This window comes from Phalacrocorax aristotelis, chromosome 7 (genome assembly GCF_949628215.1).
Source record: "Phalacrocorax aristotelis chromosome 7, bGulAri2.1, whole genome shotgun sequence".
NCBI classification, from domain to species: Eukaryota; Metazoa; Chordata; class Aves; order Suliformes; family Phalacrocoracidae; genus Phalacrocorax; species Phalacrocorax aristotelis.
This window is the reverse complement of record NC_134282.1, coordinates 3,913,403-3,937,495: the sequence shown is the minus strand read 5'-3', so window position 1 is coordinate 3,937,495 and position 24,093 is coordinate 3,913,403. Positions and strand designations below refer to the sequence as shown.

The 24,093-nt window shown below is 43.1% G+C and overlaps 1 protein-coding gene across 1 annotated transcript in view; it reads right to left on the bottom strand.

Annotated features, from left to right (window-relative positions):
- Positions 1-24,093, bottom strand: part of SPATA16 (spermatogenesis associated 16) — an 81,844-nt gene that overhangs the window by 17,173 nt on the left and 40,578 nt on the right. Inside the window, exons 5-8 of the mRNA XM_075098308.1 lie at positions 14,037-14,184; positions 10,730-10,876; positions 10,378-10,490; positions 1,494-1,658 (exon numbers count right to left, since the gene is read on the bottom strand). Of these exons, the coding sequence (XP_074954409.1) occupies positions 1,494-1,658; positions 10,378-10,490; positions 10,730-10,876; positions 14,037-14,184 (573 nt within the window). The remainder of the gene's footprint in view (positions 1-1,493; positions 1,659-10,377; positions 10,491-10,729; positions 10,877-14,036; positions 14,185-24,093) is intronic.

Sequence of the window (24,093 nt, the reverse complement as noted above, 5' to 3'; positions counted from 1 at the left end):
AATATTCTAGCTACAAAACATCTGAGCCTCCATTTGTGCACATAGACTACAGATATATTTTACAGCAGGATGACAGGACAAAGGAAAAGAAATGAATGCTGAATTAATACATTTTAATGCTCTGGACAGGATAGCTGCTAGAAATTTTCTGCCTTTATTCTTTTTAAACAACTATTTTTACCTTGGGCTCAGTAAGCAAAGCATATGTATTCCGTTGAGAGATTTACAATCTGTCACTTAAATCTCCCAGCACAGACCCTTGTTCTGCCCAGTCCTACCCCTAAGAGACTGGAGACCTTTGTCTCGGGTGGCCTAGAGCCTCTGCCAAAAAGCTTTCCAGGGAGGTCAGGCTTATGATTACTACATGACAAGATACAGGCAGCAGCGTAATAGCCTGTGCCTAACGTGAGATGTACTGAAAATATTGTACCCTAGAGAAAAGCCTATCACTGAAATATGTACCAATAACTCAAGACCCTTTAGTCAGCCCTGAAATGTGGGCCTGCTGAAGTTTAATACTAGAAAACTTGCATCAAAAGGAGAATGTCTTTTAATAACACAGTTTCTTTGCAATGTCGTTTCCCCTTATCTCGAGCCCAGACTTCAAAGTCTGGCAGCCACCTCCTGCAGTTGCAGGCCGCTGCTCGTCTTCCCTAAAGCAAGCTGCTGTGAAGCTTTAATTCTACAGAGCTTAGGAGCTTTGCAGGACTGCAAACAAACGTCAAGGGACTGGCTTTGGGAAAACCAAGAGGTTTTCATGAACCAAAGTTGGATCTGCAATTAAATGCGGGCACAGTGGTGGGACGTTTTTGTTGTTGTTAGAATGAAATGCTGAAAATTTGCGTGCACGTGAGCTGCCTCCTTCCCCCATCAGAAAACCCGGCAGCCTCGTGGAAGAATAACCACACGGTACTTTCTGGTTGCAGGTTATCAATGTACTATCAAGCTACCGATGTACTATCAAGCTATTGATGACTCTAGTTTTGCAACAGCCCTGCTAGCATCACTGCCTCTGTTTTACAAAGGGAAAACAAAAGCACAGCAGGTAGACAGGTTTATTCAGAGAAAGGGAACAAGTCGTAGATGGAGCCAGGAAAGAGAATCTTTTCCTTCCTTTCCCCACTCTCCTCAGCTTTAACCAGATTCAGCCTGTTTTGCTGCAGGTGGCTTCTGATGTTAGATATCTTAAAGTAGCATGATCTGAATAATTGCAATCATTTTCCCAGACTGATTTGGGGAGGTTTGGGGGGAAAAGAAGAGGTTTTAAAAATATGCCTACAGATGAGTCATGCTGGCTCTATAAAAGTCATCCTTGCAGGTGATTAGCTCTTCCTCTGACAAGGCGCTGCAGTCGGATTTTAAAACTACTTCAGGTCTGCACATTCAAAAAATGACTTCCAGAGCAAATTGCAACGCAGTGCTCTGCCCCAGCCCTTCCCTCCCTGGCTCCCTGCCTCTGAAGGCCAAAACAAGTACTAGAAATAAATACTTACTAGTTCGGCATCCTGCTGACTGATGTCCTGCAGGTAGGGGATGGTTGCTAGCTCAGCCATCGCTTGATTAATCACTTGGGACTGTTCCTCGACTCTCTGCAAACGGCCGAGGAGGCTGGCGTAATGCAACTTCTCTATCCCATGTGAGCACGCACAGAGATTGTCCTGTTTTATCAGCAAAAGCAAGTAGGTTAGAGGAGAGTCGCAGAAAACACGCTTATCCTTTGAGTCCTATGCCTTGAGGCTTATCATCATGTGTATTTGTGCTGGTAATACTCTAAGCAATATGGCATCCAGCACCTTTAAGATAATGCTGCTGACAATCTTTATAGAAGAAAAAAAGAGACCTTCTTCCCACAATCTCTCTAGTAGCACTAGAAAAATAAATATGTAGTCATAATATATGTGAAGGGGAGACAGCAGATAACAAACATGAATGCAATTTTCTCATTTGGAAACGGCTTTTCCGTAATCCCCTCTGTTAAATATTATCTGACTTTTAAGGATTGCTTTTAAAGTTTCAGTGAAGAGGTTGAGGAAACAGTGCAGTGTGTCAGTTTATGGTTTGTTTGCAGACTAGGCAAATCTCCAGTTTTCGAATATATGACCCTGAAGGACTAAAACCTGCAGAGGTGGTCTCTGATCCTCCAGGCAGATAGGCACAGGGTAAATTTTAAGCATGTGAATACAGAATACAGCCAAGTGCTTGCATAAAATCTCAGCACCTGCTGAAGTGTTTGATGGATGGCAGCCTTACCACCATATTTTCAAAAGTACTCTGATGCCAAAAATGCAAATAAGCACCCTACTGAGATTTTCAAAAGCAATTTGGCCTAGATTCCCGACGAGATGTAGCCATTGCGTATCTGAATGCTCAGCCCTTCCGAGTGAGATTTCCATTCATCTAATCAGGGTTTCGAACGTATTTAAGTGCCTGAAATTCCAAGAATTGGCATCAATTTTCAAAATCATCTCCAGTATTTTTAGTAGACCTTTGTTCTGGCAGTTGCATGTGGTGGCACACTGACGCTGCCATTTACATACCCTTCCAGGTAGGTGATTTTAAGTCCAATCGTATATTGAACAGGGTGAATGGAAAGTTTTGAATGACATTTATTTTTCAATAAATGGTGTCCTGCTTTTAAAATGAACTTCTCTTGGCAAAAAAATCTGGATCTTTTGGTTTGATGGTGATCTTGGTTTGGCAGAAATTTGCACTAGGCAAGCATCAAGTGCTATCAAAATGACTACCAAAGTAGTTCTTGTATCAAGTCTAATAATTTAATAACAATGCTGTTCTTGCTTTCTATGCATCTTACAAGAATAATAATGGAGAAAAAGCTTAGTCTTCTTTTAACCTTAGAAAACACAAATAATCCTGGTATAGTTAATTTTATCCCTTTTAATATAATACCTAATATAATTGTAAAATAGTATAAAATAAAAGATGATGCATTGGAGACCAGTGGCAGGAATGCAGCTATCATCTGGGAGCTCTGAAAGCAACTGAAAAAGAACGAGCTGAGCCAATGAACTGGTATTTCCATTAGCTTATTATTATTAGAAGGAGAGAATCAGGCACTGCACGGGGAAGAGGAGCTCTGGTCAGCAGTTCTCTGGAGTATTGTAGATAGCTCTAGTCAGCTGTGTTTGGAGAGGTTAATTTAAACCCAAGCATCACGGAGCAGAGAAGCCAGCACGGTAGGAGATACCTCTTTTGAGAGAAGTGTGGTTTGATTAGTCTATTAATGAAAATGCCAAGAGCTTATTATTCTTCTCAATAAACATAATGCAGGGCTTAATTCCAAAGAGAGCAAACTGAAAAGGGAAGGAGAGATAAAAGACAATGATAACAGAAGGACCATTGTGTATAAATAGGTACAAATAAGACTGGGATGGCAATTAAGCTTCTTATAATTCAGGTTGAAGGTCTGCAGTGTTTCACCAAGAGTAGAAAAGGCAGAAAGGCTAACTAGTTCTGAGATGGTTTTTACTCAATTTATGAATAGGATATTATGTGACACAAAGGCGTATACACAGAATACACACAGAATTGCATAGGCTGGAAAAGACCTTTCAGATCATTGAGTCCAACAGTAAACCTAACACTGCCAGTTCACCACTAAACCATGTCCCTGAGCACCACATCCAAACGTCTTTTAAATACCTCCAGGGATGGCGACTCAACCACTTCCCTGGTCAGCCTGTTCCAACCCTTGACAACCCTTTCGGTGAAGAAATATTTCCTAATATCTAATTTAAACCTCCCCTGACGCAGCTTAAAGCTGTTTCCTCTTGTCCTGACAACTAGTAACTTGGGAGCAGAGACCAGCCCCCCCCTCACTCCAGCCCCTCTCAGGCAGCTGCAGAGAGCGAGAAGGGCTCCCCTCAGCCCCCTCTTCTCCAGGCTAAACCCCCCCAGCCCCCTCAGCCGCCCCCCAGCACACTTGTGCTCCAGACCCTGCCCCAGCCCCGCTGCCCTTCTCTGGACACGCTCCAGCCCCTCAAGGCCCTTCTTGTCCCGAGGGGCCCAAACCTGAGCCCAGCACTCGAGGTGGGGCCTCCCCAGGGCCGAGCACAGGGGCCCCATCCCTGCCCGGCTCCTGCTGGCCACACCAGGGCTGACACAAGCCCGGGGGCTGGTGGCCTCCTTGGCCACCCGGGCACTGCTGGCTCATGCCCAGCCGGCTGTCAGCCAGCACCCCCGGGGCCTTCTCCACCGGGCACTTCCCAGCCCCTCTGCCCCAGGCCTGGGGCGTTGCCTGGGGTTGGTGTGACCCAAGGGCAGGACCCGGCGCTTGGCCTTGTTAAACCTCACACAACTGGCCTCGGCCCATGGATCCAGCCTGCCCAGGTCCCTCTGCAGAGCCCTCCTGCCCTCGAGCAGATCAACACTCCTGCCCAACTCGGTGTGATCTGCAAACTTACTGAAGGCGCACTCGATCCCCTCATCCAGATCATCGATGAAGATATTAAACAAGACTGGCCCCAACACTGAGCCCTGGGGAACCCCGCTTGTGACCGGCTGCCAGCTGGATTTAGCTCCATTCACCACAAGTCTCTGGGCTCAGCCATCCAGCCAGTTTTTCATCCAACGAATAGTATGCCTGTTTAAGACATTAGAGCCCGTTTTTCCAGGAGGAGGCTGTGGGAGATGGTGTCAAAGGCTTTATTAAAGTCTAGGTGGCCCTTCTAATTTTACCCCTGCATAAGCTTGCTATACCTTTGTAGTCGTCCTGAGTTGCCTGCCCCTTCTTCCGAAGGTCATAAGCTCTTCTTTTTTTAATGAGTTCCAGCCAACATGCTCTGTTCACCCAGGCTGGTCTTCTGCCCCGCCAGCTTGTCTTTTGGCACGTGGGGATGGCCTGCTCTTGTGCCTTTAAGACTTCTTCCTTGAAGAATATCTGGCCTTCCTGGACTCCTTTGCCCTTCAGGGCTGCTTCCCCGGGGACTTTGTCAATCAATCTCCTAAACAGGCCAAAGTCTGCCCTCTGGAAATCCAAGGTGGAAGTTCTGCTGACCCCCCTCCTTCCTTCTCTGAGAATCAAAAACTCTATCATTTCATGATCACAATGTCCAAGATGGCCTCCAGCCATCACATCACCCACAAATCCTTCTTTGTTTGTGAGCGACAGGTCCGGTGGGGTGCCTTCCCTGGTTGCCTCACCAGCTGTGTCAGGAATTTATCTTCCACACGCTCCAGGAACTTCCTGGACTGTTTTCTCTCCGCTATTGTATTTCCAGCAGACATCCGGTAGATTGAAGTCCCCCATGAGGACAAGCGCTAGGGATCGTGAGGCATAATAGCCCTTCCAAGCCTATCTTCTTATGAACTTCTCTTACAACCCACCTCTAAGAAAGGAAACCAGAACAACTTTCTTTTGCAAAATATTTTTATCACTTGAAGAGCCCTTTTCTGAGGACCTGACCTATATTAGTAGGAGACATCAGCAAGAAAAAAATATTTCTGTGGTCTCCGATATGTGAATTTGTAAGTCTGACACAGTCTAGTTCACATGGTGCTAAAGCAAGGAAAAAAACAGAGCCCCATCTCCACCTGATCATCAGCGTTTGAAAGCCAGATAGCTGTGTTCCCAGGTAGAACCATGTGCATTAAAATAAGGAGAAGCAATCAGTTAATGAGAGAGAGAGCTCTTATCAACGTGAAATAGTCTCACAACATTTCAGATGCAGCAAAAGGTTTTTCCCTGCTATTCTTGAAATCCACCCAAAATGTTCTTGTGTAAGCCCTAAGAAATGAGTATATTGAATCATCAGCTAGGAAAGCAGGTAAAAATCCTCTCTCATCATGCTGTGTCTGTTAGGGACTTCTCCAATGATTAAGAAAGTAAAGGCAAAAAGAAAACAATTTTTTCTCTGCGTGACTCTCCAGAAAAATATGAGAGCATGCCACGTAGCTATGGGAAACAAATTGGGCATCTGTGCCAACATGCACTCTCTGGACATAGCTATGCTATTTAAGTTTATAGTAGGTTGGGAGTAAATAAATAAATAACCGACAGCAGGGTGTTTTTTGAAGGGATTAGGGGAGGTTGAACATTGTCAGAGGTGGCGTTTCAGTGACAATGAAAAATGCAGAAAGAGAAAGTAAATAACTGCTGCTGGCAGGAGAAAAAAATGCCACGGGGAGCTGAACCACATGATGAGAATTACATGAACTATAGCAGAATTCAAGGGGCTACTAAGCTGCAGTAAAAAACATAATAAAGTGACCGAGCAATCAGATGAAGATGAAACCAGCTCAGGTAGGCACAGTGAAGGTTAAGTAAAGAGCAAACTTAAATGGAGGCTTCAGTGGAAAAGAGTTGGCTCCTTCAGCAAAGAGAAAGGATACACTTTTGAGGAATCAGGTAGAAAAGTAACCAACAAATGCAGCATGTGGAGTCACAGTTGCATCCTGGTTAGAAATGCAGACAATAAATGATTAAATTATGATGCTGTTGCTTTCTAGATGGGCCTCACCCCTATTGCCTGGTATTCCAAGGAGAATTTAAAGAAAAAAGTGAAAATGAGCAATTGATGGTCTTTCTCATGAGGACTTTCTTAATGGGCAGCCTCACTTGAGGCGGGGGTTCTTCGGAGAGAGCTTTCCCCAGAAAAATTTTTGCTGCACAAATTCCCTTTAAAAAAAAAAAACAACAAACAAACAAAAAGGGCGTTTACCCCCAGAGGCATCTTTGAAGACCTTCCTGCTAGGAGAGCAATAAGGTCCTGATGCCTGAGGATCAGCCCTGAGACATCTTTGTTCCTCTGACCTTGGGATGAAAAAAAACCAGGTCAGCCTGTTCTCAATGGAGCTTACCTGCTATTGCTAAATACCCAGCACTAGCAACCAGAGCAAAGATAGGACAGGCTTTTGTTGCAAAAAGGAGCTGGAGAGCATGTGAGCGGGGTGAATCATGTGTCCTTTCATGTATTGAGAATTTTGGGATGATACCACCACTTTCTGCTCTTCTCTGTGCCCAAGAAAGCAGTCATCTGCTACGCCACTTCTATTTATAAATAAACTTTAATTGCTGAATGCTAGGAGTGCTAAAGAAAAAGCAAAGTGGCTGGTCAGCCTGGATTTAAAGCAGGAACTGTCATAGCCAATAAGTGTGGCATGTTCAACCATCAGCTTTAAGAGCACCACTTTGTAAAAGCAGTGTCCCCCAGTAGTTCTTCTTTTCTATTGTGGAGTCTTTACCACTGCTTTTCAGCTCAAAATCGGAATGAAGTTATGCCTTACAAGCAATAACAAGTGGAAAAAAAATCCATCGTAATGGTTCTTTAGTGCCTTTAGTATCCTCCAGAAAACATGTATGCTGAAATCTGTATGTGGTAAACACTTCCCTTCTACTTAAAAAATAGACAACAAAAGAGTGAGATCTGTAAATGGACGCATCATGCCATGAATCATATGGTAGGCTTTGTTCATCTTTATAATATGAGCAGTCTAATAACCCCCTCTGGCCACTGGTTCCCCGGTTAAGTAGCATCACGTGCCATCGACATAGGGACCACAGCAGGAGAAAAGCAAACTTGGTGTGTACAACGGAGCAGAAATTACCCCGGTGAAACCACTTGGTAGAATCAAGACTTGTCAGCGCTGGTAATCTTGGTTGGCATGCGAGTTGCTGAAGGTCTGGCTGATATATGTATATTTTTAGGGCACGTACAATAACCTTTGTGTCATGGTATGTATTTCTGGGTAGATGAGGCTTATGGCATTTCCCCACCGGCAGCAGACGGTGCTGCATGGAGCAGGCTGCCCATCCTCTCTCTCACGATTCTTGCTTTACAATACACAAATGTCCCCTTGATTTACCTAGGAGCGGCTGTTCTTCATGAAGGAGGGGGCCTATAGAAAATGCTCTGCTTTTTTAACCTTTAACTTCATGTGTTACCGACAGTGGTGTGTGTATAAATCATCTAACGAACTCTAGGTCGTGTAGCTGCAGAACGAAGGTGGAAGAATTGACTTATATTAGCGTTGCCATGGCTTAATAAGCTCTGCTTTAGCACTGAGGTGTGTTTGTCGAAAAAAATCTGATTAGGACAAGTATGTTGGACTGTACATTTGAGGCTGCAAATGAAGATGAGGGCAGTAAGGAACAGTTGTTTTATTAAAAACAAATATATCCTTTTATCTTCTTAAAGTAAGTTGTAAAGCTGGAGCCTGTGTCTGAAGGTTGTCTTCCAGAAGTTTTTAGTTGAGATTGTGCGTGATGGAAATATGATGGAATCTTATTTCTAGCTTGAAGAAAAACTTGGAATACTTTCAAGGAAGCAAATGTGGACAAATCTCTGCCAGGCCCATAAAGAGATTCTAATCACCAATAGCAGAGCAGTTCTGGCTCGGTGCCTATCTGTGTTATCAGGAATAATTGGCTTTGTCATTTACTCTTTGGGTCAGAGGTTCTGTCTTGCCTGGATCATCCAAGGCTATGAAAACCGAAGGGAAAGTGAGTAAGTTTCCACTGATAACGGAGGTGGAATTGGCAGCTCTTTGTTCTAACTCAGTGATAATTTCTTCTGTCTTGGGGCTTTCCTCCTCTCCATTAAAGCCCCCATACTGACCCTCTAGTGGCTGGTTATAAACCTATAGGACCATGATTCAGACCTGTTATCCTGTTCTTGCTGCTGCTGGAGGTGGCACTTGGGTAGACCTTGCCTGAGTCACGTGGTGCTAGGATTGCACCCTGTATTTTTGTGAGCCCTCTTCTGTTTCAGCAAGAATATTTAAATGTATGAGGTGGTCTAGAGCTGGCAGAAAGTATTACTGTGTAGGAGCAGTGTAAATTCATACAGTTAATTGGGGCTGGCTTGAGAAACCCTAACACACCACTCTCCTCTCATCTCTTACATGATCAGTTTGTTTTCTTTCCCTATACCCTGGCTACAGATACCATGTATCTCTGCTTTAACCATGTGGTCCCGTTCCTCCAAATCCATTTACAGAATAGGGTGGTTATGGGGGGTCCAAAACAGATCCGATTTCAAAGTTTTTCCTCTTCCTGATACTCTTTAGAAACAGAATCACTGCAACTGAGGAATCTCACCTCTAAAAGCTCTATTTCATACCCAAAGAGCGAACTGTGGGGCTCAGAAAAATTTAAGTAATTGGAGTTTTGCTGAGGCTTCCAGAAAGACCAAGGTTTTATTCTGTATCCGGTACCCAACCCACTGCCTCTTTATACTTCTAGCTTCCTAAATGTTTGAAGTGCAATGCACACAATTTCACTTTCCCAAAGATGCCACCTCTCTTAGCCCGCACATCAATAACTTGGGCTTTTGGTCATCTGAAGCCAACAGCACACGGCTTCGGGAAAGAACTGGAAAGAAGCAGCTGTGTGTTTCCTTGGGGATGCCTGCCCTCAGCCTGCTCCACCTGCCTCGCGCTGATGCAGATGCTTTACGTGCACCCATTTTGGCGAAGCTCTAAGCTCCTTTACCTCCCACTAAGCATGTGAGTTCAAGCACTTACTGTCGTTTCAGCAGCTGGTCTCAGAGAGTAAAGGAGATGTAGCTTCCCCAAATATCTGGCTAATGTTTCTTCCTTGCTAGGGGTTGCTAAGTAGCAGTTTTTGTCAACCTCCTATCTGGTATCAAAACCTAAGAATAGAAGTCCTGTGATTTGCTAAGACACCCCTGACGAGGAAATGGCTCCGATTCCTTCAACATATAGAAAACTAAAAACCTGCTATTGCTAGGGAAAAAGCGTTAACATTAGCATTTACAATCTGGGGAGGAGAGGCTTCTTCCACTTATTTTCAGGAGAATAATTTAAGAATTGCATTAAAACAGTCTAGTCTACATGCAAATTTGATTTTTGACCTTTTGTGCTAATCAAAAGCCATGGTGCTAAAAAGCTGTGTACATTATTGCAGAAAGTATGGAGTAGAATTAACTAATATACCTTCAAGATGGTTGTAACAGATTTGAAGGTTATTTCACATACTTTGCTACAGAAGGATCAGGATCTAAATCCCTAGAAATGCTTCAAGTAGCAATTATTAGCTTTTGATGGAGATCCTGATGTATCCTATAATGTGTGTAGTATGCTGTGGGTATTAGAATACAGCGAGTAGTCTTGGTGGTTATGTTAAGTAGGGATATAATATAACAGGTTATAAGGATTTGAGAAAACGGCATGCAAAGTGATTTTTAAATGAACTGGGTACGCTGCTAAATAAGTGGGGCTACTTTTTGAAAGTATCTAAAACCCCGTTGAACTCTTCCTAATGCAATTCACCAAGCATTTCTGGACACAGGAGGAGCATGTGCAGAATGAATTACCCACCAAAAAGCACATCATTCACACACACTCATGGACTTCTGCTGCCACACAAGCTACACATCAGAAAGTGAATTTTATACTCACAGTTAATTTGGTGCTTCTTATCAAATCCATTACTGGCACGATTTTTTTCCCAGTGTTATCCCAGTATCTTTTTGTTTCTTCTTTCGTGACAGGACTGAAAGGTGCTTTCCGGTCTAGGAAATGAAATCCCAAAACCATATATTGTGTTTGTTCACGTACAATTTCCATAGAGGATCTAGCAAGATGATGGGTAAACTGGAGGAGGAGAGAGGAGGCTGGGGAGAGCTGTCTGGACAGTCAGGGCTGCCAGCACAGAGAAGTGGGTCCCAAGAAACCCCCTGACCCCCCTCATTCAGCAAGGATCACGGAGGTCACCCCTGAGCTATCACAGCTATTAGGCAAGTTGGCGTACCTGAAAAGATTGGCAGTTTTCTACTTGACCACCTTTCCAAGATTTTTCCAATATGTTTGTTTCTGAACCCGAGAGTCAGTAAGTACTGCTGGGGAGGCAGGGACGGCCACTCAGCCGTCTGTGGCAAGATGTGAAGTCCATGAGGATCTGGAGTAGGGAAATGAAAATGATTTCTGCCATCACATTTCTTTTCATTTGCAAGAAGAGTTACTCTTTTTTTTGGAGGACAAAATAGGAAGTCTGAGAAGGAGTGAAATGTAATCCAGAAAGCTTGCCAAAACAAAGATGACCAACCCAACCCACCCAGCTATAACCGGGTTTTGAAATTCCAGCCTTTGCAACCTTTTTCATCAACAGCTTAAATTTTGCTGATGCATAAGATCAATCGTGTTCTTCCCATTTATGCACTTTTCATGGCCGCTCATACAAAGTGTTAATAACTCAACGCTTCAGTGACATAACATCCTCATCTATTAACTGCAAAAGAAGCTGTTTTGTTGTTCTCCGAATTTGAGAGGTTTGATTTCCTACAGATTTGTGTTTTTACTGTCACCACCACCATAATCCCAGGCTTCCTGCATGTCCTTTCTGATCCACCCAGCTGGCAGGTGACAGCCTGTGCTGTGGCTTGTCCAGTTTGCGACAGCCACTGCCAGCCCCCCTCGTGTATCCGCTGAGTCGGTCTGCTCTGACCTCAGCGAGGACAGATGCTCAGAGCAATTGTGTAAACCACCTTTGCTTAGGGAACCAGACCAGTCCTTTCCTCCCTCTCCTTCCCCTGCAAAAAATAAACCTAGATTGAATGTCAGTGTCACTTTTTGCAAAGGAGTGCTCTGTTTTCGGCGAGCTCTGCTTTTAAGATGCCAGGCACTGTGGTCACAGTGACAAATGGAGAACCCCACTTGGAGCTCTCCGGACTTACCCCTATATAAATCAAAGCAAGTGGACCTGATATTTCCCTTGCAGCATGTTCTGCTTCTGATGGATTCTCAATTTTGCAACAAACTGCATTGTGAACTTGGATTTAAATGTGTGTCTGCTCCTTTCCCTTAGAAATAAGGAAAACTTTGAAATCAATTCAGTCCTTACACTCTAGCAGAACTTGGACTAAAATTGGATGGATGATTGTTACAGAATAGGGAGGTTATTTAAAATAACATGTTTGAGAGACGTCTGGTATTTCACACCCACCGTTAAAATGGGGCTTAGCTCATATTTTTAATTTCACCTGTGTGAGACACAGACCTTCAGGTTGAATGCTTAGTGGTGCCACACTGACCACGAGCTTAACGCGTCGCTTGTGGTGTTTCCTTTCATGGCCAGTGTGATTTTAAGTCAGATCTGAATAGATAAGCTGAGAAACCCCTACGAGGTTGATTTTCTAACACTGTTGTGAGTGATCTCAGCATCGAGTCAAGGGAAAGGGGCCACGTCCGCTCTGCCTGAGGGGGTTTCCAGGACAGAAAGGAGGGAGCCTGGGAGAGGTTCTGCCTGCCTGAGACCTCTCACATCACTGCGTTCTCAAAACCCTGATACCCATATTGCTTTTCCTTGGCTATCTGTCCCATTTAATTCCTAGAAAGTTCAGTGATCTGAGAACCTGCACTCAGAGAAATTTGTGTAAAATTGAAGCAAGACTTTTAACCAATAGATTTTTGTAAACAAACATGTTTGAGGGCAGAACTGGCTCTCTTCAATCTGTTTTATAATTGACTAAAGTATTATAGGATTGGGATCTTTCACCTTCTTTTTTTTTTTTTCCTTTCTTCCTTTTCCTTTTTGAGAGGAGTGAGAAAATGACTGGTAACACTGCCAGAGTCATTCAGTGATTTATGAACACAAACTGGGTTTCAGTGCAACACTTACACACTTTTGTTGCTTATGTGCTCCTGGAATTCTCACCCTTACTGTAAATTGAGGGGATTATGTGAAATATGAATCTATCCTTTTAAAAATCAGATTCAGGGAGTTTTATGCTATGCTCCTTTTAATGCCAATACTTCTGTCCCTGGAAATTCTCCACAAAGTCACATCAGCAAGTAAACAGTAGACAGGGATTTTACAACCTCCGTTACAGATAAGTCCTCATTTTCCCTTGCCAGATGACCCCAAAGCTACTGCCAGAAACCCAATACAGGAGGGCTCCGCAACTTGCAAAACACAATATAAATTTATACTTGTTTCCTAAAGCAAAACAAAAATGAACAAAACAACTTTACTTGTGTTAAATATTTGCACGGTTTTCTGGTAAACACTTGGTTTCCTAATTCCTATTTGTGTTCTTCAAATAGATTTTATTTTCCTCCCCAAAGACACAATGTGTGTTCTTTCCGAAGCCGTGTTTATCTGCAGAGTGCTGGGGCTCAGCGGTGCTGCAAGGACTAAGGCATCATCTCTGGCCCGGGGGTAACTCTCGCAGGGAGCGTGCGGCATCTCAACCTTTCGGACCACCCTGCTGGAAGCAGCAGTGAGGGGTGAGCTACCCATCTACTTTGTGTGACGAAGATAGAGGCTTTCCAGAATTTGACCTGAGAAATGTACTTTTCCCTTTACATTTCTCAATCACCAACTCAAAGCCAAGCATTATCAGGATCAACTATGTTCCAAATCAGGTTGATGGTAGTAAGGAATGACTTTTATCCCCCGCCTCTTTTTTTGCCAAAATGTCATGCCTATTCCCCTTGAAATAAGGCTGTGGTCACTAGAGTTAAGTGCCTGTTTACTCCAGGAGATGCTACTTGAGTCCACTCTACTGGGAGATGACAACGGGCTTGGCAAAGCTCCTGTTCACTCTGGATCCTACTTGTCTTCAACATGCTAAAGGAAACCTGGCTATCTATTCCCATCCCTGCAGCTGAGATGCTGTCAGAGGCAGTGGCCAGTCCATCAGTGCTTGCAGAAGGGAGGATATTTTTGGAAAGCGAAGGCCCTGCTGCAGGGATGACCGTCGGTGACTCATGGGAATGCATGGAGATGGGAACAAACCTGGGTCTCGCTGTCACCACAACAAGCTGCAAATCTACCTTTGAACCAAAGATTAGTTACAATAATGAAATTCAACAACTGAAACATGAGGCTTCATGGATAAAAATCATCTTTATGGGGATTTGCAGTGTAGAGTCTGTACTTCGCCTAAGTACTGATTTGATTACCTAAATCATGTGCAATCATAGAGCAAATCTCAGAAGTTAATTTTCCCCCCTAGAAGTGCAGAAACATAAAGGCTCATGCTCCAGACTCTTTCTTTTTATCAGCCATGCACGCAAACACTATACAGTGCTTAAGAGCATGTGAAATCTGCTGTTACCTGTATATATGTGCTCTACATAATCAGGGTGCTTTTTAGCAAACATGTCGTTTATCTTGTTTATTTTGTCAGCCTTGACTTCTGTCACAAATGGTGTGTACATAACCGAAAAAGATTTTTCTCTAGTGATGGCTTCTTCAATCATAGCCTAAAAAAGGCAAAGAAATGACACGTTTCATGTTGGTTAATGGCTAGTTAAAAAAAAAAAAAAAAAGAAAAATAATTACTTTCACAGATGATATTTTCCCTCTAGTAATTGCACAGTCATGCAAAGATAACATATTTTGGTCCTGAATATTAATTAAAAGGGAATTTAAATTAGTTCCAGAAAACACTGCCTATCTATACTCAGAAAATCAATTTAAAGGAGAAAGAACATTTGTAAACAGTTTTCAGTGCAGCGAGCCTATGTCTTCAATGAGGAGAAAAGTATTAGATAAATTATCTTTTAGATGAAAAGAAAAAGGGATTCCATGCTCTCTGAAGGTCACTTCTTTCATCTGAGGGTTTTATTCAGTCCTTGGGAGCTGGTTAAACAATACTAAGCGTTCATATTACCCCTTGGGTTGGCGTGAATCAGACACTGTGCCTAGACGGAATATTAGTCTTAAAATATTGCATTTAAGCACCATTTGCATTAAGAGTAAAATTCACTCCTGTGCAGAGGGCAACACGAAGCTTATGAACCTTGTCATCCCTTAAAAATGACTCAAATGATACATTGTGCTGGTCTTAAGCAGAGCCGTGGATTTCACACTTGGTGGACCCCAAAGAACTGGCGCTGAAAGTGCCGGGAGGAGCTACCGGCCGGGAAACAGCCTTGCTCCATCCTCTTATCCGTCAGTGCAAGGGAGGTTGAGCTGCACTTCCTCTTGGGCTGGGGCTTGGGTAAGACCACGTTCAACATTGCTGCAGCTGCATCTGTTACTAACAAAGATTTTGTTTTCCTGACATGGACAATCCTTCCTGGAAACTGGGGGAACTGCAAGGCTTCATTAAAGCACCTCGGCAAAAGCGTGAACACGGTTAATAGTGACAATACTAACGCAGGGTGAGAGAGGTGGTCAGAAAAGCATGACAGGAAAAGATATATATATATATATTTAACAGGGTGTATGAATCTCCTGGATCATCTTACACGCTGAAGTGACTCGCAGAAAGTACCATTATGGGACTAGCTTGGTGTTTTATTGACAAGTCCTCACTTTTGGTCTCCAGTCTATCCTCCACCCATGTAAAATTATCCAAGGCACGGTGTGCCTCTGTGGGTCATTTGTTTAGCTGGCGAGTGCTCCCACCAACCCAGAACGGAAGGTTGAGAGCACCAAGTAGTTAAGTATCTAGTCCTTCTCCTTAATGGGTTTAGACAGCAGGTATTCTGATATTCTATATTCTGGGTTGGGCTGACGGTTGGACTTGATGATCTTGGAGGTCTCTTCCATCCTTAATGATTCTATGTTTCTATTCTATATGGTCTTATGCCAGCTTATTTCCATCCTGTTTATTGATATGGGGTGTGCAGAAATACCATAGAAATGCTATAATTGTTCTGAGCAGATACTGGGACAGGCTGCCATACCTGCACCCTGAGTCCTCTTACACTGAATATTCTGCCTGGATGTTGAGGGTATCAGTGGGAATTTGTTTATATTTTAGATTACTCTGTTTAGTCAGCCCATTATCCTGCATTTACTGGAATGGAAGTAGTCGTGAGTGGGCAGTATTTAGCCCTGGAATATTAACGAGCTTCAAATGTGTGTAATAGTATCATGACCACCCGGGGCAGTAATAACGTTCCCCCTGGTGAGGAGGCGTTCCAGCTTTCCATGGGCACAGCCGTGTTATCCGTGGTTAATGCCACAGATCTGGAGGTATCAGACCAGAAAATAGCAAGTGTGTCCTCCTGCCAAGAGCTTAGGGCCCATGAATGGATCCACGCCCGTGCCTCCCTGCGGGAATACTTACCAGTCTGCGCTGATTTACAGCAAACAGAATTTAGGATTTCGCATTTCTATGGACTTTAATTATCTTGTCGTTCAGGGCTCTTAGAGGATCAGTAGCAAAACAATGGTACCAATCTAGCTTTCCAAGGTATATTTTTAAAAAAGCGGAGGCTTACTTGTTCAAGTTTTACTGAATTTCATGTGTAAATGTAAGCACAGAATTAGGTCAGCCTTGTTTTGTGTGAGATGTTAGGTATCCTGCTTATTTCCCATAGCTTGGCAACCATTTCCTAATCTGAATTAATATGAGCATGTGAATGTGTTTTTTGGGTGTATCCATACACTTCAGATTTAAAATACGTGGAGTGAGGCAGCGGGATGAAAACGTGAGCGGCTGGACCAGCCGAGCTCTGTATTCTGCCTGCAAAGTTCACTTTTGGCTTTATCGTCCTCAAGAACAGTTCAAAGTCATGCCTATAATATCTCTGCATTGCCTTGTACCCATGGCTACTCTGCACAGCATGCAAATAGTGACTAGCTCAGAGGGCAATAACGGTAAAATGTCATCCAACGGGGAAAAGAATAGATCCGTAGTTCCTGGTCAATACTGTTACTGAAGGCATTATTATTACCCAAGAGCATTTTTTTTCCCCAAGCTACTGACTCTGGACATAGATGCTATTTGTTTTATTATCCTCTTGGATTTTTATGGGGGAAAGTCTTTAAGGATATAAAACTTCAGCTCATAAAAACTTTGGAGGAGAAAACTTTATACGATGACATCCCTAAGGATTTTTCTGCTTAAGCCTTTATGCACTGAAGTCCGTACCCGTGGATGAATATCTGGCAACGTGTCCAGGAAACAGGGATGCCTCAGGAACATCTTCGGTCGTGCTGTATACCGTGCAGCTACGCAAGATACAGTCACACAGTGGAGAGGGTTGCAAGGGCTCCAGTGGACTTTCAAGAGTCCTTGCAGAGAGGACAGGACAACTGGTTTTTTCCCATAAGCGTGTGTTTTGGTGTCTTTGTATCTGAAGGGTCCTTTCTGCAACGTCCTCTCGGATACATCAGGGAGGAGGTTGCTGTTCCGGCCTTGGAGTGGAAGAAGTGTCAGGCTCTGTCGTGAGTATGGGGGTAGCTGCTAAAGTGATAAAGATGATAAAGAAAGGTGATTTTTTTTTTTGCATATCTTGCAAGTGAGCTCTGCAACGATATCTCATCACATGGTGCTACACGCCTTCAATTCCAGCAGAGTTAGAAAAAGTGAAGTCCTTGAGATGACCTTAAACTATAAGAAAGGGATCCTCTAGCAATGTACAATAATGTAAGGACTATGACTGACACGAGTCCACTGAATTTGGTGCTTTACCTCAGCAGTGGACAAAACCTATTGCTTCAGCAAAGATGCAAGAACTCACTCAAGAAGAGGCTGCAGAATAATCCGATGATAGGGAAGACTTCTTTTTTGTAGTTACGGGACTGACTCATGCTCTGCTATGTCAGGAGGTTTGTATCCCTGTTTTGGAAATGTGGGGAACCAGAGAAAGTCTGCAGAGAAACCATCTGGAGACAAAGTATCTCAAGGAGTATTTATATTGTCAGCACTTCTATTAAAATACCAATTAATTCCTCCATGAAACACAAGCGTCACAAGGCTTGAGAGCTGTACATTGCTATCATGACAATTAAAAAAGCCAGAAGATATCCCTAAACAACAAACTCTGTTTTGATCACGGGTTTAACCATATATTTGTCCCAACACCACACGCTCCTCTGAGCACCCTGGCTCTGCAGTATCCTCACATTCTGCCATATCTAGTAACATTACGTTTCACAGACCTTTTAATAAAACTTAAACTTTAGCCTAAACAATCTTATATTCTCCCTTTGACACCCACTCAAATCCTGTTAGGAGCTCATAAAATGAATAGGTAGATGCACAGGAAACAAAGCTTTCTCGTGCCAACTTTTGATGGCAAATGATATAACTACTTCAATATTTTTATGAAGCTCTTGCCATTTTGCCTGCTTAGAACAGACATAGAAGAAGAAAGATGGCACTGTAGCAAAAAATTCTTCATAACAGTGACAGTGGCTTTCTCTGCTACAGTCCCTAACTTTAATCCTCTTTAACTACAGAAAGGTTTAATTTGGAAAATCCAATTATCTTGACATCTAGAATTAGCCAAAAATTTAGATATCTTTCTAGTGCCTTATCTTGCAGCTGCAGTGCACACTCAGCCACCGTCTCATTTACAGTACAGCAGGAGTTGATGTTTTTATTGATGATTTTTATTAATGCAATGACATCAGTCAGGGTAAAGGCATTAGCCTCTTCTACGAACTGCTTCCACTCTTAGGCGGGTAGTGAGAGTTATGGGTGCACTGTGGTGCAACCTATGTGCTTTTCTCTATATCTTTCCAACCATAAAGAAGTATCTGGCAGCCCTACCACTAAGTCTGTTGCTGTTGTGATATGAATATCTTCTCGCCAGCATGATCTTCTTACATCATTTTTTTTTTTTTTTTCCTGCGGGAAAAATAAGTAGACAGAATGCCAGAGCATATCCTTTTCTCAATATGTTTGTGGTATGAATAAATCATGTATTATACAATAGATGAGAACTTTCTGCTTATCTGCCATGTAATGCCTCCCCATTAATGTAGGTCACATCAAATATCAGCTTATTTAGGTTCTTAAGTTATTAGCGTGTTTAACTCTCTGTGAGTTATTTTGTATGCAGTGTGTTTTGAAAGCGGATTTGCAGAGCGCCGCAGTGATAGATCCGTGTATTCTGCTGGACTTCTGAAAGGCAGAGGCAGAGGTATTGCAGATGGGTTACCTTCAGCTTCAAGGTCTGCTTGGTTCTCCGATAAGTATCTCTTTATGTTTTGGGGGAAAAGAAATCCATGTTTTATATCCTTCCAAAGAGATCACTATTCATTAAAGACAAAACCCCAGAATGCAGAGTAAGGAAAAGGCTGGAGGCTGCTCTCGAAACTCCCTGTCCATCACGCTGGCCGGTGGGAAAGCAGGGACTGAGCACAAATGTGGGCGTGCGGTTCTAGTTTGGGGAAGCTCTCTGCCCACGAGTCCGTCCTCCAGGCTCACGTGCGCGGGGAGCGCCGCGGGACTCCTCAGCTCTTGTACCCCTTGTTCCAGCTGAGGATCGTAGCCTCTCATCTCAGCGCGGGGGGAAATGCAAAGGATGTCAGCGTTTCTTAGCTATGGTGGAGCAACGCTGAGACCAACGAGACAGGACAGATTTGCGATGTAGGGCTGACCCAATGCAGCGCTTTGACAAGGTGAGCCCGTTACCGCTCGAATGGTTGTTGCCATCAGTAGCTACCGTGTGCACCCGTACCAGGCGGCACAGACACATCATGTCGATTTTAACCAGTTTTGTTAATATTGCCCCTTTCTTAAGGATAAGAGAGTTTCATGGTGAGAAATACCCTAATTCCAGGAAGGCAATTCACTGTGACTGCTCTGAGCAGCAGGACTGCCCTTCCAGTGCTCGCAGAAGCCTTTCGCTACCACAAGCGCTCGGCGGGTGTTGGGTCAGCTCCTCGCAGCTCCCGCTATGCCAGGAATGGGTCATGGTTTAAACAGCAGGGTCTGGTTTTTTTTTATTTTTGTGAAAAGGGATTATAAACTGTGCTCAGTTGAACAGCTTTGGTAGCCTGGGTTCAGAGAGACATCTTAACTCAGACAGGCAGAGCTAAAGGTTGAGCATCGCTGAGTGCTTTACGTGAAAGTCAAAGCCACTGGCCTACACCTGGATGCTGCCCCTATCCCGTGGTACAGGCAAGTGCTTGAGAGACCATGAGTGACCCTGGCTAGGAAATACGCTCAGGAGAAGTGTGGGATACTTGCTGGAGAGGCTTTGCAGGGCTTTCAGCCCAAAAAGACCAAAAAAAAAAAGAAAAAAAAAAAAAGGAAACTAAAATGCAGAAACTAACTGAAGGAGGTGTCAGTCCTTCCTAACACTGAGCTCAGCATGTTTTGGGAACTTGACTTAAATATGAAGAGATGAATCAGACAGCCAGAGATGGTGACTGATGTGGTTAGCCTGTAAAGTGGACAGCACTGTTCAAAGGGGCAGCAAAAAACCATGTCTGAGTCATTGCAATAGCAAAGTGCTCCGTGTGGCTGAATGGCTGCTAATTTAGTCGAAGACAAGTTGACTGTGTATAGAGATGTTTCTGAAAAGTGGCTTTATTTCTTTTTGTGTGATGTCCTCTGTAGTTCTTCAAGAGCAGATGTGCAAATGGAAAGCCACATAACCAGTAATGATCCTGGGAACAGCACAAACTCCCGAAGAAAGGAGATGGTGTACAAAAAATGAGAAGAGGATAATGAACGTGTAACTTCTTAAGAACCTTTGCAACTCAAGGGAACAATACGGGCCTGAGAACTGCACAAAATGGCTGGTTTTCTACGCTGAATTCTCAGGTTTCTTTTGTAAATCTTAAAGTTCTGCTTTGCAACCCAGTAAAACCCACAGAAAATTCTGCTTGTGAAATATGCACGTTACTTTTGAGCTGCCCTGTAGGGTTTTTTAAATGGCCTGGAGCTTTGCTGGCCAAGTTGCTCCTGTTGAATATCTTTGTGACATGATTTATGGGCCTCTCTTAACAGTTAAAGCCCTAATTGGGTTGGTATTTTGTTTCGTATTGGGATTTCAACAGCTACCAGCCACAGCAAGATATGTGCTGCCTACTACATTCAGCTGGTATTAAATAACTGCACCTTTCCTGAAATTAGGGACAATTAATCCACCTGGTTCAATAATTGTGGCATTTAAACTAATAACTTCTCTTATCATGTAAATATAAGTACGATTCAAGCAACAATTATTCTACCATGAATGATCTGGTACCAGAAAAATAGAAGTAGGTAGAAAATATGTGGAGGTAGATATTATTAAAGAAGAAAAATATGAGAAAAATGTTAAATTCCTTGGTTTTGTACATGCAGAATTGTTTCTGGAATGGAAATATCAGCTATAACAACAGCCATAAAAACTCCCGAATCAGTATCAACATGATAGAAACCCTCTGTTATGTTATTTTATTTGCCTTCTCAATCCAGTTTTCAATTACTCCGTATTCTTACTAGTGTACCTGAGAGCAGAATGAAGCTGATTTTTGCAGCTGAGTTATGTCTGATAAATAGTGTATTCCAAAGGCAGACCGATCTGAATCCCTGAAATGGCATACATAGGAAGAGGCCCATTCTACCCTGAAAAAACGTTAATAATATTAATTTTAACAAGTTGCTTCAGCCATGATGCAATGAGAAGATTGGAAGCCCACGAAGCTGCACTAAGATCGTCTGGATACTAGTGCGGTGTCTTACGAATGAACCGATCTTCCTCCTTACGAGGCAAAACCTTTTTGTTCTTCTAATATGCAGGAAGAGGAGAATCATTGCATCCCAATTTTCCACCAGAAAATGAAAAGCTCAGTGCTTCAAGGCAAGTGTTGTCCTTCAAAACGGCCATAGAAATAGGAGGAGGAGGATTACCTATTGGTTTGTCTGAAGGGGGAGAAGAGAAATGGTATCTCTCTGCTGATGTGAGAAAAACTCAAAATGAAGTCTTAAAGCAGCAACAACCTCCACAGACCTCTGAGACAATATGGACTTAGGCACATTAGGCACTTTCTTCTGCCTGTACACACAGCAGGCATTGACCTCAGCGGGATTTTCCCCCAGATTTGATTAAAGAAGGGACTTTTCCGCAGTGAACTGTGGCACAGCATGATCTGCAAAAATAGCCTCAAGAATTAATGAGAACTGCATTTTCTCAGTGACACGATGGCCAGGCTGCCCAGAGAGGCTGCCTGTCAGCTCCTATCAGTCATTCCATTAGGAGGATTGCAAAACATCCCTGCTGTTGCCAGCTTGGAAACCTCATGCTCCATAGCAGGACGTGGGTCAAGCGTGAGCGCGCAGGACTGCTGACGGGCCTCGTCACCAGCTGGGAGTACGGAGGAGGTTTTGGCTACCAAGGGCTTATTTCTTTTCACTTTCTTGCCTTGGATCATCACCCCGCAAGGTGTGAGATAAAGCTGAGCTCTAAAGGAGCTGACAGCATTCACTGCTGCACCGTAGGTGTCCAGCCACCTTGTGGGGCTGGGCGCTTTATTGTGCGATGTGCGTATTGCTCCGTGCTTGCAACAGCCCAGATTTTTGAAATCAAAACAAATGTCTGAATACCCAAACCTCCCCGTCAGCCAATGCATGTGCTCCTGGCAGCTTTCGCTGTGACGTTGTGTTTAGCTGACAGGAATATTCCCAGAAACACAAGCTTGTGAGCTCCGTGCGCAGCGGTCACAGAGCCAGTATTTTCAATGTGCTAAGAGCAGCTCTGTGATGGCTGCAGCCTTGGCCGAAACACTGGGGTTGAACTGGAACTAAAGGTAAAAGCCCAGTTTGCTCCAATGCAAATTAAAGGTCTCCATTTGAGCGGTAGCAAATACACATTGGCTACCTTAAAGAATTAAGGCTTTTAGTACAGGTGGTTATAGAAGAGTACAGGTATGAACCTACAAGTTTTGAAATGCCTTCGTGGGGCTCTGTTAGCTTCTGCAACGTATATGTTGCCGGTGCAACAGCACTTAGTGTAGGACTTTGGCTAGATGGGATTGACTTTGGGTATAAGTGCATAATGGATGCTAGAGTCGAACCTTCAGTTTAAAATAGGCCACATGGTTTTCGCGATGGAATAATAAAAGCAATTAAATTCATAGTGTGCTGATGAGTTAAGCCTGAGATGTTTATAAATTAGGTAATAAAGGCACTTTATACTAAGGTGGCTGTGCCAGATATTGGTGAGCTCAGGCTGTGACTTTCAAGGTATTTGCAAAGTTCGTATTTGACAAGGTTGGGCATTTTTGACGTTGTACTGTGGGTCTGTCTGTATTTTTACTCATGGAATGAAACATCCAGAGTATATTGAGAGTTTTTAACCAGCAGAAATAGTCTACAAAGGTGTGAGGAAAACTGGGCAGTTTGGAGAGGGACTCTTTCTAAGAGATGAAATATCTCAAGTCTGTCTGTTTTGCTATCACCAGCTGAGAAATTGCATTGCCGACAATAAATGATAGGGACCTTACCTGACTATAGTAATAAGTAGGTTTAAACTTTGTCCTGCTGCTGCCACTCTGCAAATATCTACCATAATACGTTTAATAGCTTTCACATTATTGTTTATTGTGATGAACTCTATTTAACTCGCCTGTTTTTAATCTAACAGCCAATACACTAATCATCCAGTGCATATTTGGTAGTGGGTTATGAAAAAAAGTCCATCCATTTGATTATATCTTAAGTTGGAATGTATACTTTCAATCAATGGAATGAAATATTTGAACAGCGAAAAAGGCCCAACTTACTGAATAATATTATCCACTGCAAATTACTTTTTCACCCCTCATCAGCATTGTACCTTTATCTCAAGGGTGGAATGGAAGGCGGGTATTAATATTCAAAACCAGCACAGGGCATTAGATATTACATATCACTGTACAGAAGATCCAGAAATAGATGATTTACTTTAAAGGGGATAATCAAAGAAAGCTAATCAAAAAGCTAATCAAAAAGAATATTTAAAGTTGCCTTGATCATGGTCCATAGGTATATATATGGGGAGAAGATAACAAGTACTAAAGGATCTTTAAGCTTTCAGAGATGAATGCATAAAACAAACTGCTGGAAGTTTGGACTGGACAAGTAAGATCCCAGCTTGTAAATGGGGAAAGCTATGTAACAAATAATCTTTTAGATGGTAAATATTCTATTATTATACTGTTTAAATGGGGACCGCATAAATTTCTCAAAACCAGTCTCTGCTTTCCTCTTTTGGCACTGCTGCAGGAAGGTAAGGATGTAATTCTGCTGTGTTTTGATGCAGGAAGTCAGATAATTTGTCAATATGAGTCCATCTGGCCTTAAAAATCTGACAGTACAATCCTTTCAGTGTGCCTAAGGGGAGGTACACAGGCACATGGAACAGATCACTGCTGAAGAAGGAGAAATATGTAAAAGGTAAAAATGAGGGAGTGATTTGGGGATGTTTTAGGAAGAGTTTTGAAGAAAGAGGACT